The sequence below is a fragment of the Oncorhynchus nerka genome, linkage group LG15 (genome assembly GCF_034236695.1).
Source record: "Oncorhynchus nerka isolate Pitt River linkage group LG15, Oner_Uvic_2.0, whole genome shotgun sequence".
Lineage (NCBI taxonomy): Eukaryota > Metazoa > Chordata > Actinopteri > Salmoniformes > Salmonidae > Oncorhynchus > Oncorhynchus nerka.
Window position 1 is genome coordinate 97162086 of NC_088410.1, and position 15854 is coordinate 97177939.

The following is a 15854-nucleotide window of genomic DNA, read 5'->3' on the forward strand; positions in this document are numbered from 1 at the left end:
TTTGCCTTCACCCCCACCACCACCACCAGTCTAGTTTCTTACCTCCCAAAGAGGAACAAAGAGGAACAAGAATGTGGTCGTCCTGAGCACACTGGACAAAATGGCTCAGATCCGTGATCGTGAGGATAGGAAGCCAGCCATCATCCTGCACTACAACCACAACAAAGGAGGTGTGGACAACCTGGACAAGGTGATTGGAACTAACAGCTGCAGGAAGATGACTGCCTGCTGGCCACTGGTCATCTTCCATAACATCATCGATGTTACAATGCCTTTGTGATATGGAACAAGATCAACCCTACCTGGATGCCTGATAAGCGGAACAAGAGCAGGGTGTTCCTGGAGCAGCTGGGAAAGGAACTTGTAACCCCACACATTCAAAGAAGGGAACGCCTCCCCCACACAGCAGCCTCTGCAGCGCTTGTGAAAGCTGTTCAGGGGGCTAAATCTGATGCAGCTGCAAAGTCCATTCACACACACTTGCATATTGTCTGACGTGCTAATTACAGTTGATTGATTTATGTTCTTGACATTTTTGCTTTGTATCTATTATCTTATTTTATTCTTATTTATTGTTGTTGTTTATACACGTTGTGGTTGGGGGCAAATGGTTAAACAAATGGGAGAAGACTAGTATTTTGTAGTTGAATTCCTCATTGTACAGTAATAAGAATATATCACTATGTTGCCAAACTGTGGGAAGACTGTGAGAAGACTGTGAGAAGACTGTGAGAAGACTGTGGGAAGACTGTGAGAAGACTGTTGCCAAAAAAAGTTCAAGAACGTTATTGTTTCCATTAAATAAAATGTTTCCAAAACTACTTTCTGCAAATTTCTGCTACTTTCTTAGCATATACAAGTGCTATCTCTTGCTAAAAAAAAAATGGGTTTACACCTTCAGCAATAATAATGATAATAATAATAATAAATCACTCCCCGCCACCAAGTTTCTCCCACTGAGTCTGAGGTCCTTAAACTTCACCCCAAAAAAACATCTGGGTCAGATGGATCCATTCTTCTTTAAGGGGAAGCTCCTATCATCGCCAAGCCAATCTCTGACCTTTTTAACCTCCTCTCTGGGTCCTTGGAAGACAGCCACGGTGCGTCCTTTATTTAAAGGAGGTCAACTGTTACAGGTCAATTACTATTTTGCCCTGTTAAATCAAAAGTGTTGGAAAAACTTGTCAATAATCAACTGACTGGCTTTCTTGATGTCAGTAGTACTCTCTCTGCTATGCAATCTTTTGATACGGTAGACCATTCCATTCTTGTGGTTCAATGATTTCATGCCAAATAAAAACAATTTAAAAGTTGGGTATTGGGTGTAGTCCAGTGAGGCAAAATGTTAATTTATATAAATTCTGTCTGGAACACAACAAAATGTGTGAAAGGTCAAGGGGTGTGAATACGTTCTGAAAGCACTGTACACATATACAGATATACACTAAGTTAACTGTGCCTTTAAACAGCTTGGAGAATTTCAGAAAATGATGTCATGGCTTTAGAAGCTTCTGATAGGCTAATGTACATAATTTGAGTCAATTGGAGGTGTACCTGGGGATGTATTCCAAGGCCTACCTTCAAACTCAGTGCCTCTTTGTTTGACAGCATGGGAAAATCAAAAGAAATCAGCCAAGACGTCAGAAAAAAGACCTCCACAAGTCTGGTTCATCATTGGGAGCAATTTCCAAACGCTTGAAGGTACCATGTTCATCTGTACAAGGAATAGTATGCAAGTATAAACACCATGGGACCACGCAGCCATCAAACTGCTCAGGAAGGAGACGCATTCTGTCTCCTAGAGACACCTACTTTGGTGCGAAAAGTGCAAATCAATCCCAGAACAACAGCAAAGGACCTTGTGAAGATGCTGGAGGAAACAGGTACAAAAGTATCTATATCCACAGTAAAACGAGTCCTATATCGACATAACCTGAAAGGTCGCTCAGCAAGGAGAAGCCACTGCTCCAAAACCACCATAAAAAAGCCAGACTACAGTTTGCAACTGCACATGGGGACAAAGATCGGACTTTTTGGAGAAATGTCCTCTGGTCTGATGAAACAAAAATAGAACTGTTTGGCCATAATGACCATTGCTATGTTTGGAGGAAAAAGGGATAGGCTTGCAAGCCGAAGAACACCATCCCAACCGTGAAGCACTGGGGTGGCAGCATCATGTTGTGGGGTTACTTTGCTGCAGGAGGGACTGGTGCACTTCACAAAATAGATGGCATCTTGAGGAAGGGAAATTATGTGGATATATTTCAAGACATCAGTCAGGAAGTTAAAGCTTGGTCGCAAATGGGTCTTCCAAATGGACAATGACCCCAAGCATAATTACAAAGTTGGCTTAAGGAAAACAAAGTCAAGGTATTGGAGGGGCCATCACAAAGCCCTGACCTCAATCCCTTAGAAAATGTGTGGGCAGAACTGAAAAAGTGTGCCATATTACCAGTCGCTTTGCCATTGTTAAATGCGATGGTTTGCACTTTCAGTTGTGCATGAATGCTACCATCTATCCACGGTTTCTGGTTAGGGTAGGTTTTAATAGTCACAGTGGGTACTACATCTGGTTAGGGTAGGTTTTAATAGTCACAGTGGGTACTACATCTGGTTAGGGTAGGTTTTAATAGTCACAGTGATTTTAATAGTCACTACATCTCCTATACACTTCCCTATGAACTTAGTCACTATATCCGTGTTTGTGTCTAGATTATTTTTGCTAACCGGAACATATCTCAGTCCACGTGATCAATAATCCTGAAGCATGGATTCCGATTGGTCAGACTAGCATTGAATAGTATGAAGCACGGGCACTTCCTGTTTGAGTTTCTGCCAATAGGACGGGAGGAGTAAGATGGAGTGGTCAGATTTGCCGAAAGGAGGGCAGGGGAGGGCCTTGTAAGTATCCCATTTGAATAGCAATGGTTGAGAGTCTTAGTAGGGCGAGTAGGACAGTCAACATGTTGATAGAATTTTGGCAGCCTAGTCCTCAGATTTGCTTTGTGAAAATCCCCAGCTACAATAAATGCAACCTCAGGATATGTGGTTTCCAGTTTGCATAAAGTCCAGTGAAGTTCTTTGAGGGCCGTGGCCGTGGCGATGACAGAGGAGGACAGAGGAGAGTTCCTGTATGTTCCTAGAGTTACACCATGAGTCGTTAATCATGAAACACCCCCCCCTCCCCCCCGCCCTTGTGCTTCCCGGAGAGACAATTATTCCGATGGCTCTCCGGAAAGAATCCTTGCTCTAAGCTCATCAACTTTGTTATCCAAAGACTGAACATTAGCAAGTAATATATTCGGAAGCGGTGGGTGGTGTGCGTGCCTCCTAAGTCGAACCAGCCGGCCGCCTCGAGTGCCTCTCCTCTGCCGGCGATGTTTTGTGTCACGCTCTGGAATAAGTTCAATTGTTTTGGGTCGTAATGCTGGTAGTTCTGGTGAGTTTACCGCCACTCTAATATCCAATAGTTCTACCCGGCTGTATGTAATGACACAAAACATTTCCTGAGCTAATAATGTAAAAAATAGTATTATAAAAAAAACAAAATACTGCAAAATTTTCTAAGAGCTAGTCGCGATGCTGCCATCTCCTTCGGTGCCATCTTCATAAGGGGAGGGTTTGGCAAAAGGAGGGATTTCCTTGTCCCATCGCGCTCTAGCGACTCCTGTGGCAGGCTGGGCACAATGCACGCTGACACGGTCGCCAGGTGCACCTCCGACACATTGGTGTGGCTGGCTTCCGGGTTAAGTGGCATTGTGTGAAGAAGCTTTGTTGGGTCATATTTCGGAAATATTTCTGAGGACACATGGCTCTCGACCTTCGTCTATCTCGAGTCCGTATGGGAGTAGCAGCGATGAGACAAGACTGTAACTACCAATTGGATACCAAGAAATTAGGGAGAAAAAGGGGTAGAAGTATATATATATTTTAAAATTAGTAATAAAATAAAATAAATACAAAGGCTTCAAGGGAAACAAAAAGCTGTAGTACAGGCCTTGTGTTGTCCCTGGAACATGTAGCATTTAGCGTGTAGCATGTAGCCTTGTGTTCTCCCTGGAACATGTAGCTTTTAGCGTGTAGCATGTAGCGTGTACCAACCCATGCAAAGATTTGATATAATCCTCACAGTAACATAACATAGTGTACACACCAACACAAAGCCAAGAACCATGATACAGTAGGAAAACATTTCTTAATTATGGGAGAACTTCTACAGTATGTACAGTGTACAGTAAAGAATGCCAACGGGACCTGACATGTTCTTACTTAATCCTTAAATCACGTTGAAGATGGAACTGAATAGAAGTGAACTGAATCAAATGTAACTGAATAGAATGGAACTGAATAGAAGTGAACTGAATCGAAGGTAACTGAATCGAAGGTAACTGAATCGAAGGGAACTGAATAGAAGGGAACTGAATCGAAGGGAACTGAATAGAAGGGAACTGAATAGAAGGGAACTGAATAGAAGGGAACTGAATAGAAGGGAACTGAATAGAAGGGAACTGAATAGAAGGGAACTGAATCAAAGGGAACTGAATCAAAGGGAACTGAATAGAAGGGAACTGAATAGAAGGGAACTGAATAGAATACAATGGAACTGAATAGAAGGGAACTGAATAGAAGGGAACTGAATAGAAGCGAACTGAAAAGAATGGAATTGAATAGAATGGGACTGAAATAACACGTACCAGTTGAAGTGCAGTGTCTAGAGTTTACTATATACTGTATCTCTATGGTTTCACCACACTACTGAATTGAGCCAGTCATAAACTCTCAGTGCATAAGCCAGTGACAATAAATAAAATCTGCAGCTTTCACTGCCCTAACATTAGATGATTGTGCATGTCTAGTGCAGCCTTTTGCATAAGCTGACCCACATAGAAGGCATGAATCAGATCCTGTAAGATACTGCCTGTCTGGGTGTATCAGAGACCTCTTATTCTTCCACACATTGAGGGCTGGGAGCGTTGTTCTGATCTACTCTGCCCTGCTCTAGTTTGCTGTGTTCTGCTCTGCTCTACTCTGATCTGCTATGCTCTGCTTTGCCCTGCTCTACTGTGCCCTAATCTAGTCTGCCCTGCCCTAGTCTGCTCTAGTCTGTGCTCTAGTCTGTCCTGCTCTAGTCTGTCCTGCTCTAGTCTGTCCTGCTCTAGTCTGTCCTGCTCTAGTCTGTGCTCTAGTCTGTCCTGCTCTAGTCTGTCCTGCTCTAGTCTGTCCTGCTCTAGTCTGTCCTGCTCTAGTCTGTCCTGCTCTAGTCTGTCCTGCTCTAGTCTGTGCTCTAGTCTGTCCTGCTCTAGTCTGTCCTGCTCTAGTCTGTCCTGTTCTAGTCTGTCCTGCTCTAGTCTGTGCTCTAGTCTGTCCTGCTCTAGTCTGTCCTGCTCTAGTCTGTGCTCTAGTCTGTCCTCCTCTAGTCTGTCCTCCTCTAGTCTGTCCTGCTCTAGTCTGTCCTCCTCTAGTCTGTCCTGTCTGTCCTCTAGTCTCTAGTCTGTCCTCCTCTAGTCTGTCCTGCTCTAGTCTGTCCTCCTCTAGTCTGTCCTCCTCTAGTCTGTCCTGTCTCTGTCCTCTAGTCTGTCCTGCTCTAGTCTGTCCTGCTCTAGTCTGTCCTCCTCTCTAGTCTGTCTCTCTAGTCTGTCCTCCTCTAGTCTGTCCTGCTCTAGTCTGTCCTGTTCTAGTCTGTCCTGCTCTAGTCTGTCCTGCTCTAGTCTGTCCTGCTTTAGTCTGTCCTCCTCTAGTCTGTCCTGTTCTAGTCTGTCCTGCTCTAGTCTGTCCTGCTCTAGTCTGTCCTGCTCTAGTCTGTCCTCCTCTAGTCTGTCCTGCTCTAGTCTGTCCTGCTCTAGTCTGATGTGCTCTAGTCTGTCCTGCTCTAGTCTGTCCTGTCCTCTCTAGTCTGTCCTCCTCTAGTCTGTCCTCCTCTAGTCTGTCCTGCTCTAGTCTGTCCTCCTCTAGTCTGTCCTGCTCTAGTCTGTCCTGCTCTAGTCTGATGTGCTCTAGTCTGTCCTCCTCTACTCTGTCCTGTTCTAGTCTGTCCTCCTCTAGTCTGTCCTCCTCTAGTCTGTCCTGCTCTAGTCTGTCCTCCTCTAGTCTGTCCTGTCTGTCCTGCTCTGTCCTCCTCTAGTCTGTCCTCCTCTAGTCTGTCCTGCTCTAGTCTGTCCTGCTCTAGTCTGTCCTCCTCTAGTCTGTCCTGCTCTAGTCTGTCCTCCTCTAGTCTGTCCTGCTCTAGTCTGTCCTGCTCTAGTCTGTCCTGCTCTAGTCTGTCCTGCTCTAGTCTGTCCTGCTCTAGTCTGTCCTCCTCTAGTCTGTCCTGCTCTAGTCTGTCCTGCCTCTAGTCTGTCCTGTCTGTCCTGCTCTAGTCTGTCCTCCTCTAGTCTGTCCTCCTCTAGTCTGTCCTGTTCTAGTCTGTCCTGCTCTAGTCTGTCCTGCTCTAGTCTGTCCTCCTCTAGTCTGTCCTGTTCTAGTCTGTCCTCCTCTAGTCTGTCCTCCTCTAGTCTGTCCTGCTCTAGTCTGTCCTGCTCTAGTCTGTCCTGCTCTAGTCTGTCCTCCTCTAGTCTGTCCTCCTCTAGTCTGTCCTCCTCTAGTCTGTCCTCCTCTAGTCTGTCCTCCTCTAGTCTGTCCTGCTCTAGTCTGTCCTGCTCTAGTCTGTCCTGCTCTAGTCTGTCCTGCTCTAGTCTGTCCTCCTCTAGTCTGTCCTCATCTAGTCTGTGCTCTAGTCTGTCCTCCTCTAGTCTGTCCTGCTCTAGTCTGTCCTGCTCTAGTCTGTCCTGCTCTAGTCTGTCCTGCTCTAGTCTGTCCTGCTCTAGTCTGTCCTGTTCTAGCCTGTCCTGCTCTAGTCTGTCCTGCTCTAGTCTGTCCTGCTCTAGTCTGTCCTGCTCTAGTCTGTCCTCCTCTAGTCTGTCCTGCTCTAGTCTGTCCTGTTCTAGCCTGTCCTGCTCTAGTCTGTCCTGCTCTAGTCTGTGCTCTAGTCTGTCCTCCTCTAGTCTGTGCTCTAGTCTGTCCTCCTCTAGTCTGTCCTGCTCTAGTCTGTCCTGCTCTAGTCTGTCCTCCTCTAGTCTGTCCTCCTCTAGTCTGTCCTGCTCTAGTCTGTCCTGTTCTAGTCTGCCCTCCTCTAGTCTGTCCTCCTCTAGTCTGTCCTGCTCTAGACTGTCCTCCTCTAGTCTGTCCTCCTCTAGTCTGTCCTCCTCTAGTCTGTCCTGCTCTAGTCTGTGTTCTAGTCTGTCCTGCTCTAGTCTGATATGCTCTAGTCTGGTGTGCTGTGGCTCTCTAGATATTCCACTGCAGCATTGGATACACGACACGTTGTGTGAAAAAGCTTTGTGTTTGTATCACACTATGCAGGGCTCAACTCTGACTGAGATTTCAGGATTTTTGGCATGTGTGCATCTCTGAATAAATCTGGTTCTCAGTGTTATACTCGTGGGGAAACATTAAACCCTGTACAGCTAATTAAAACAACTGGCGGCAAACAAAATCACAGGCCTGTCCCTGCTGAGTGTGTGTGTGTGTGTGTGTGTGTGTGTGTGTGTGTGTGTGTGTGCAAGCAGGTCTCAGTGGTATACTCATGGGGAAACATTAGGCTCAGTACAGCTAATTAAAACAACTAAAGGCAAGCGACATCACAGGCATGTCCCTGCTGAGTGTGTGTGTGTGTGTGTGTGTGTGTGTGTTATCTCTCCGTACTCACCAGTGTCCTGTGGTTTGTTAGGCAGTCTGCTGTGGTGGGCAGAGAGGATCTCTAGCTTGGCCTGGTCTGATGTGCTAGCTAGCAGCTGTGTGGCCTCTAGGACTGAACAGTGCTCTGTGCTGGTCCCATCGATGGACAGGATGTGGTCCCCTGTATGGAGAGCTCCACACCTGGAGAGAGAGAGAGAGAGAGAGAGAGAGAGACAGAGAGAGAGAGAGATGGGGAGAGAGAGAGAGAGAGACCATTTAACCATTTGTACATTGTTACAACACAACATGTGTATATACATAACATGACATTTGAAATGTCTTTATTGTTTTGAAATGTCTCTATGTTTAATGTTTACTGTTAATGTTTATTTCACTTTGTATATTATCTACCTCACTTGCTTTGGCAATGTTAACATATGTTTCCCATGCCAATAAAGCCCCTTGAATTGAATTGAATTGAATTGAGAGAGAGAGAGAGAGAGAGAGAGAGAGAGAGAGAGAGAGAGAGAGAGAGAGAGAGAGAGAGAGAGAGAGAGAGAGAGAGAGAGACAGACAGACAGAGAGAGAGACAGAGAGGAGAGAGAGAGAGAGAGAGAGAGAGAGAGAGAGAGAGAGAGAGAGAGAGAGACAGAGAGAGAGAGAGAGAGAGAGACAGAGAGAGAGAGCGAGAGAGAGAGAGAGAGAGAGAGAGAGAGAGAGAGAGAGAGAAAGACAGAGAGAGAGAGAGAGAGAGAGAGAGAGACAGAGAGAGAGACACAGACAGAGAAAGATAGAGAGCAGTATTTGTATTCTAATGTGCTCTCCTGAGGAATGACGTGATAGGTAGACTGTCTATCTGAGGAATGATGTGATAGGTAGACTGTCTATCTGAGGAATGACGTGATAGGTAGACTGTCTATTTGAGGATTGACGTGATAGGTAGACTGTCTATCTGAGGAATGACTGTCTATCTGAGGAATGACGTGATAGGTAGACTGTCTATCTGAGGAATGACGTGATAGGTAGACTGTCTATCTGAGGAATGACGTGATAGGTAGACTGTCTATCTGAGGAATGACGTGATAGGTAGACTGTCTATCTGAGGAATGACGTGATAGGGAGACTGTCTATCTGAGGAATGACGTGATAGGTAGACTGTCTATCTGAGGAATGACGTGATAGGGAGACTGTCTATCTGAGGAATGATGTAATAGGTAGACTGTCTATCTGAGGAATGACGTGATAGGTAGACTGTCTATCTGAGGAATGACGTGATAGGTAGACTGTCTACCAGTTCAGCTCACCTGTCCACCACACTAGCTGTGGGTCTGTCAACTGACCTGTCCACCACTCTACCTGTGGGTCTGTCAGCTCACCTGTCCACCACTCTACCTGTGGGTCTGTCAACTCACCTGTCCACCACACTACCTGTGGGTCTGACAACTCACCTGTCCACCACACTACCTGTGGGTCTGTCAACTTACCTGTCCACCACTCTAGCTGTGGGTCTGTCTGCTCACCTGTCCACCACTCTAGCTGTGGGTCTGTCAACTCACCTGTCCATCACACTACCTGTGGGTCTGTCTTTTCACCTGTCCACCACTCTACCTGTGAGTCTGTCAACTCACCTGTCCACCACTCTAGCTGTGGGTCTGTCAACTCACCTGTCCACCACACTACCTGTGGGTCTCTCAACTCACCTGTACATCACACTACCTGTGGGTCTGTCTGCTCACCTGTCCACCACACTAGCTGCTTTGATCCTGTCGATGACGATGACCTGTTTGTTCCTGTGGGTGGCGGTTGTCAAGGTGATACCCAGAGCCGCCCCTGGTGACTTGGCGATCTCCACCAATAGGGGACCAGACACATTCGTCACAGTATCTGAAAGGTCACAGATAAAGTTTGATAGAATACGGTTGCAGGCTTTAAAAAAAAAAAGAGGTTGTGTCGCAGTTTTGGCAGAATAATTCTCACAATACTCATTATATATGCAATGCATATCCTATGGATAGTTAGACACAAAAATAACTGTTGCACAGTTTAAACTTTTTCATTCCTGCAACTCTATGATGACTACGATATGGCATTCAGAGTCCACCTCCCAGAAATGTATTACAATGAGAGGTTAACAGCAGGAACATGGGACAATTAGCTGTCATTATGGTCCAGGGATGTTCAGTTCCAGCCCTTGAGGACTGAAGTGATTTTATTTTTTTACCTGTTTTACCATAATTGGTAAATTTCGGTCATTTTCTTGTTTTACCTTTATTTAACTAGACAAGTCAGTTAAGAACAAATTCTTATTTTCGATGACAGCCTAGGAACAGTGTGTTAACTGCCTGTTCAGGGGCAGAATGACAGATGTGTACCTTGTCAGCTCGGGGATTTGAACTTGCAACCTTCCGGTTACTAGTCCAACGCTCTAACCACTAGACTACCCTGCCGTATTCAATGACCAGAGTGTTTTGTCCACTCTGGTGTCCCAGGTCGGAATCCCTGATTAGTGGGGAAGGATGGAAAACAGCAGAATTGTGTACCTTCTCTTGATGAGGGACACAGACCCCAGATACCTTCTCTTGATGAGGGACACAGACCCCAGATACCTCCTCTTGATGAGAGACACAGACCCCAGATACCTCCTCTTGATGAGGGACACAGACCCCAGATACCTCCTCTTGATGAGGGACACAGACCCCAGATACCTCCTCTTGATGAGGGACACAGACCCAAGATACCTCCTCTTGAAGAGGGACACAGACACCAGATACCTCCTCTTGATGAGGGACACAGACCCCAGATACCTTCTCTTGATGAGGGACACAGACACCAGATACCTTCTCTTGATGAGGGACACAGACCCCAGATACCTTCTCTGGATGAGGGACACAGACCCCACATACCTTCTCTTGATGAGGGACACAGACCCCAGATACCTTCTCTTGATGAGGGACACAGACCCCAGATACCTCCTCTTGATGAGGGACACAGACCCCAGATACCTTCTCTTGATGAGGGACACAGACCCCAGATACCTCCTCTTGATGAGGGACACAGACCCCAGATATCTTCTCTTGATGAGGGACACAGACCCCAGATACCTTCTCTTGAAGAGGGACACAGACCCCAGATACCTCCTCTTGATGAGGGACACAGACCCCAGATACCTTCTCTTGATGAGGGACACAGACCCCAGATACCTTCTCTTGATGAGGGACACAGACGTTCAAGTGTCGACTAGTTTAACTAAAAAGATGTTGAGCTGAGGGCAGGCTGGGACTTGCTGGTACATATACAGTATATTTAGACTGGTACAGACTGGTAATGGTCTTTTTCTCACTGTCAGTTCAAGTGAAGCTTGTGGTCCCTGATGTGTCTGGGGTCTGTTGAGTCAATATAAATGAATAGACAGTCAAGTATCAAAGTCCTGCAGCCCAGGTAGGCAGGTGTTGTCTGGTATTCTCCCCCTGGCTGGTGTGAAGTGACTGGGATTTATTATTAAGTCTAGTTGCTTCACCTTGAGAGCTGCAAATAAAAACACACGGTCTGGGATCCCAACACATTACTACTCACTATTCACTTTGTTTCACATTTCAGTGAAGTTAGAGACTATAAACAAATCATATTCAGCCTGGATGACACAAAATAAGCTGACATTGTTTCTTTATTTCTCCAGGCGAGTGTGAACTCTGATAGAGATAGAACGACTAGAATAGAATACATTATATTTGGACGGTTTCTCTTACTCATGATAGAGACGTCATACTCGATCTGTAGGAGGGCCTCCTGACCACACTGGTTGAGCACGACGAGGGCATCCCTGTGGTTGGCACTGTGGAGGGGCACCCCGTCTACACACATCAGACGATCCCCCGGTTTCAGGCTACCCTCTCTACAGTAGGACAGGGGGGGGGGGGGGGGGACAGGTAGAGGCAGAGGAGAGAGAGGAAGGGAGAAGAAAGAGACACACATGGAGAGGGGAGACACAGGGAGTTAGAGAAAGATAAATGGTAGAGATGGGCAGAGAAGAAGAAGGGGGGGGTCACTGTTATTTGGTTCAATAAACAAGGATCGATGAGCTAGTAAATCCAGATTTTGTTCCTGACCATGTGACCTGACCTGAGATGTTATACAAGACATATAGTGGCAGAAGCACAGGGTAGATCCTTTTCAGAGTTCATAACAACTTCCTTGTTGTAAAAAGGAAAAAGGTGGAAATGAAGATGGCTTCTATCCAACCCAAGCTATCTAAAATTACTTTTATACAACTGTCAGGCGATTTGTGACATTTGACCACAGTCCTAGGAGACAACAGAGGAGACACAAAGGAACGCTGACTGTGTCACACCCTAATCTATTTCACCTGTCTTTGTGATTGTCTCCTCCCCCTTCAGCTGTCGCCCATCTTCCCCATTATCCCCTGGGTATTTATACCTGTGTTCTCCGTTTGTCTGTTGCTAGTTCATCTTGTTTGTCAAGTCGACCAGCGGTTTTGTCTCAGCTCCTGCTTTTATCAGTCTCTCTATTTCTCGCCCTCCTAGTTTTGACCCTTGCCTGTCCTGACTCTGAGCCCGCCTGCCTGGTCACACTGCCTGACCCTGAGCCTGCCTGCCGTCTGGTACCGTTGCCCCACCTCTGGTTTACTGACCCCTTGACCTGTCTATTGTCTGCCCCTGTTGCATTATTAAACCCTCGTTGTCTGCATCTGGGTCTTACCTTCATACCTGATAGACTGAACCAAAGACAGAGATGGAAGATGTCTCAGACAGGCACAGCCTACATAACAGCCTCGTAGTTGAGCGAGAGAGAGAGAGATGGTGAGGGGGCGAGAGAGTGAGAAAGGACAGAGGGAAGGAGAGATGGAGGGAGGGAGAAGCATGGCATATTCTCCCCCACTTTCTGCATCCTGTCACATTGTATTTAAGGGACCTCCTCTCCAACAATGTTCTGTAACTAAATTCTTGGACTATCATACAAATGGCAGAGAAAACCCAAGCAGCATTTCCATTCCTTGTGCCAAAGTGGTACACTGAATAAATCCAGGTTCATTATGGCAGACTGCACTCTCTGATCTCCTTTCTCTCCTTCTGTCTCCTCTCCTCTCTCCTTCTACCTCTCCTCTCCTTCTGTCTCCTCTCCTCTCTCCTTCTACCTCTCCTCTCCTTCTGTCTCCTCCTCTCCTCTCTCCTTCTTTCCTCCTTCTACCTCTCCTCTCTTTGTCTCTCCTTCTACCTCTCCTCTCCTCTCCTTCTGTCTCCTCTCCTCTTCTCCTTCTGCATCTTCTACCTCTCCTCTCTTTCTCTTTCTCCTCCTTCTACCTGTCTCCTCTCCTTCATCTCCTCTCTCTCTCCTTCTACTTCTCCTTCTCTCCTTCTCTTTCTCTCCTTCTACCTCTCCTCTCCTTCTGTCTCCTCTCCTCTATCATTCTGCATCTCCTCTCTTCTATCTCCCTTCTACCTCTCCTCTCTTCTCTCCTCTCTACCTCTCCTCCCTTTCCTCTTCTTTCTCCTCTCCACTCTCCTTCCTCTCCTCTCTCTCTCTCCTTCCCTCTCCTCTCTCTCTCTCTCCTCTATCATTCCCTCCTCCTCTTCTATCTCCTATCTCCTCTCTCTCCTTCTACCCCTCCCTCTCTCCTCTCCTCTCTACCCCTCCTCTCTCTCCTTCTACCCCTTCCTCTCCTCCTTCTCCCCTCTCCTTCTTCTACCCTCCTCCTCTCTCTCTCCTTCTACCCTCCTCTACCCCTCCTCTCTCTCCTTCTACCCCTCCCTCTCTCTCCTTCTACTCCTCTCTCTCCTTCTACCCCTGCCTCTCCTCTCTCTCTCCTTCTACCCCCACTCCTCTCTCTCCTTCTACCCCTCCTCCCCCTCTCTCTCTCCTTCTACCCCTCCTCTCTCTCTCCTTCTACCCTGCCTCCTCTCTCTCTCCTTCTACTCTCCTCTCTCTCCTCCTACCCCTCCTCTCTCTCTCCTTCTACTCACCTGTCTCTCCTTCTACCCCTCCTCTCTCTCTCCTTCTACCCCTTCCTCTCTCTCTCTTCTACTCCTTCTACTCCCCTCTCTCTCCTTCTACCCCTCCTCTCTCTCTCCTTCTACCCACTCCTCTCTCCTTCTACCCCTCCTCTCTCTCTCCTTCTACCCCTCCTCTCTCTCTCCTTCTACTCCCCTCTCTCTCCTTCTACCCCTCCTCTCTCTCTCCTTCTACCCCGTCCTCTCCTCTCTCTCTCATTCTACTCCCTCTCTCTCCTTCTACTCCTCCCCTCTCTCTTCTACCCCTCCTCTCTCTCTCCTTCTACCCCTCCCTCTCCTCCCCTCTCTCTCATTCTACTCCTCTCTCCTTCTCTCCCATTCTACTCCCCTCTCTCCTTCTACCCCTCCTCTCTCTCTCCTTCTACCCCTCCTCTCTCTCTCTCCTTCTACTCCCCTCTCTCCCTTCTACCCCTCCTCTCTCTCCTTCTACCCCTCCTCTCTCTCTCCTACTCCCCTCTCTCTCCTTCTACCCCTCCTCTCTCTCTCCTTCTACCCCGTCCTCTCCTCTCTCTCTCCTTCTACTCCCCTCTCTCTCCTTCTACCCCTCCCTCTCTCTCTCCTTCTACTCCTCCCCTCTCTCCTTCTACCCCTCCTCTCTCTCTCCTTCTACCCCTCCTCTCTCTCCTTCTACTCCTCCCCTCTCTCCTTCTACCCCTCCTCTCTCTCTCCTTCTACCTACTCCTCTCTCTCTCTCCTTCTATCCCTTCCTCCCCTCTCTCTCTCCTCCTACCTCTACCTTTCCTCTGTCTACTCAATCCCTCGCTCTCTATCTCTCACACACTCTCTCACTTCAGCGTCGGCTGAAATTTCTCATCCCTCGTATTTTACATGTGGGTGTGAAGAGTGAAAACATATTTATATGTAACTAGCACCAGCCGACATATTCTGGAGACATATTCATTTTCAATATCCCTCTCAGCCAAACCCACACAGAAAAATGTAACACAGGTCCTGTCTCAAATGACACCAGTAGTGCACTACATATGCACCCTACATAGCAGTGCACTATAACATATAGTACCAGTCAAAGGTTTAGAACACCTACTCATTCAAGGGTTTTTCTTTATGTTTTACTATTTTCTTCATTGTAGAATAATAGTGAAGACATATATTCCATATGTGTTACTTCATAGTTTTGATGTATTCACTATTATACTACATGTATGTAGAAAATAGTAAAAATAAAGAATAAAGAAATGAGTAGGTGTACTGTAGCTCCAGCTGACCCTGTACTCCTTTGTGCTCTAGCTGACCCTGTGCTCCTCTGTGCTCTAGCTGACCCTGTGCTCTAGCTGACCCTGTGCTCTAACTGACCCTGTGCTCTAACTGACCCTGTGCTCCTCTGTGCTCTAGCTGACCCTGTGCTCCTCTGTGCTCTAGCTGACCCTGTGCTCCTCTGTGCTCTAGCTGACCCTGTGCTCATTTGTGCTCTAGCTGACCCTGTGCTCCTCTGTGCTCTAGCTGACCCTGTGCCTTAGCTGACCCTGTGCTCCCCTGTGCTCTAACTGACCCTGTGCTCCTCTGTGCTCTAGCTGACCCTGTGCTCCTCTGTGCTCTAGCTGACCCTGTGCTCCTTTGTGCTCTAGCTGACCCTGTGCTCCTCTGTGCTCTAGCTGACCCTGTGCTCCTCTGTGCTCTAGCTGACCCTGTGCTCTAGCTGACCCTGTGCTCCTCTGTGCTCTAGCTGACCCTGTGCTCCTCTGTGCTCTAACTGACCCTGTGCTCCTCTGTGCTCTAGCTGACCCTGTGCTCTAGCTGACCCTGTGCTCCTCTGTGCTCTAGCTGACCCTGTGCTCCTCTGTGCTCTAGCTGACCCTGTGCTTCTATGTGCTCTAGCTGACCCTGTGCTCTAGCTGACCCTGTGCTCTAACTGACCCTGTGCTCTAGCTGACCCTGTGCTCCAGCTGACCGTGTGCTCAAACTGGCCCTGTGCTCTAGCTGACCCTGTGCTCTAGCTGACCCTGTGCTCTAGCTGACCCTGTGCTCTAGCTGACCGTGTGCTCTAGCTGACCCTGTGTTCTAGCTGACCCTGTGCTCTAGCTGACCCTGTGCTCTAACTGACCCTGTGCTCTAACTGACCCTGTGCTCCTCTGTGCTCTAGCTGACCCTGTGCTCCTCTGTGCTCTAGCTGACCCTGTGCTCCTCTGTGCTCTAGCTGACCCTGTGCTCATTTGT

General features: G+C 47.5%; 1 protein-coding gene across 1 annotated transcript in view; it reads right to left on the reverse strand.

Annotated features, from left to right (window-relative positions):
- Positions 1-15854, reverse strand: part of LOC115118030 (glutamate receptor-interacting protein 2-like) — a 190522-nt gene that overhangs the window by 124162 nt on the left and 50506 nt on the right. The window contains exons 6-8 of the mRNA XM_065000742.1: positions 11400-11545; positions 9390-9537; positions 7685-7854 (exon numbers count right to left, since the gene is read on the reverse strand). Of these exons, the coding sequence (XP_064856814.1) occupies positions 7685-7854; positions 9390-9537; positions 11400-11545 (464 nt within the window). The remainder of the gene's footprint in view (positions 1-7684; positions 7855-9389; positions 9538-11399; positions 11546-15854) is intronic.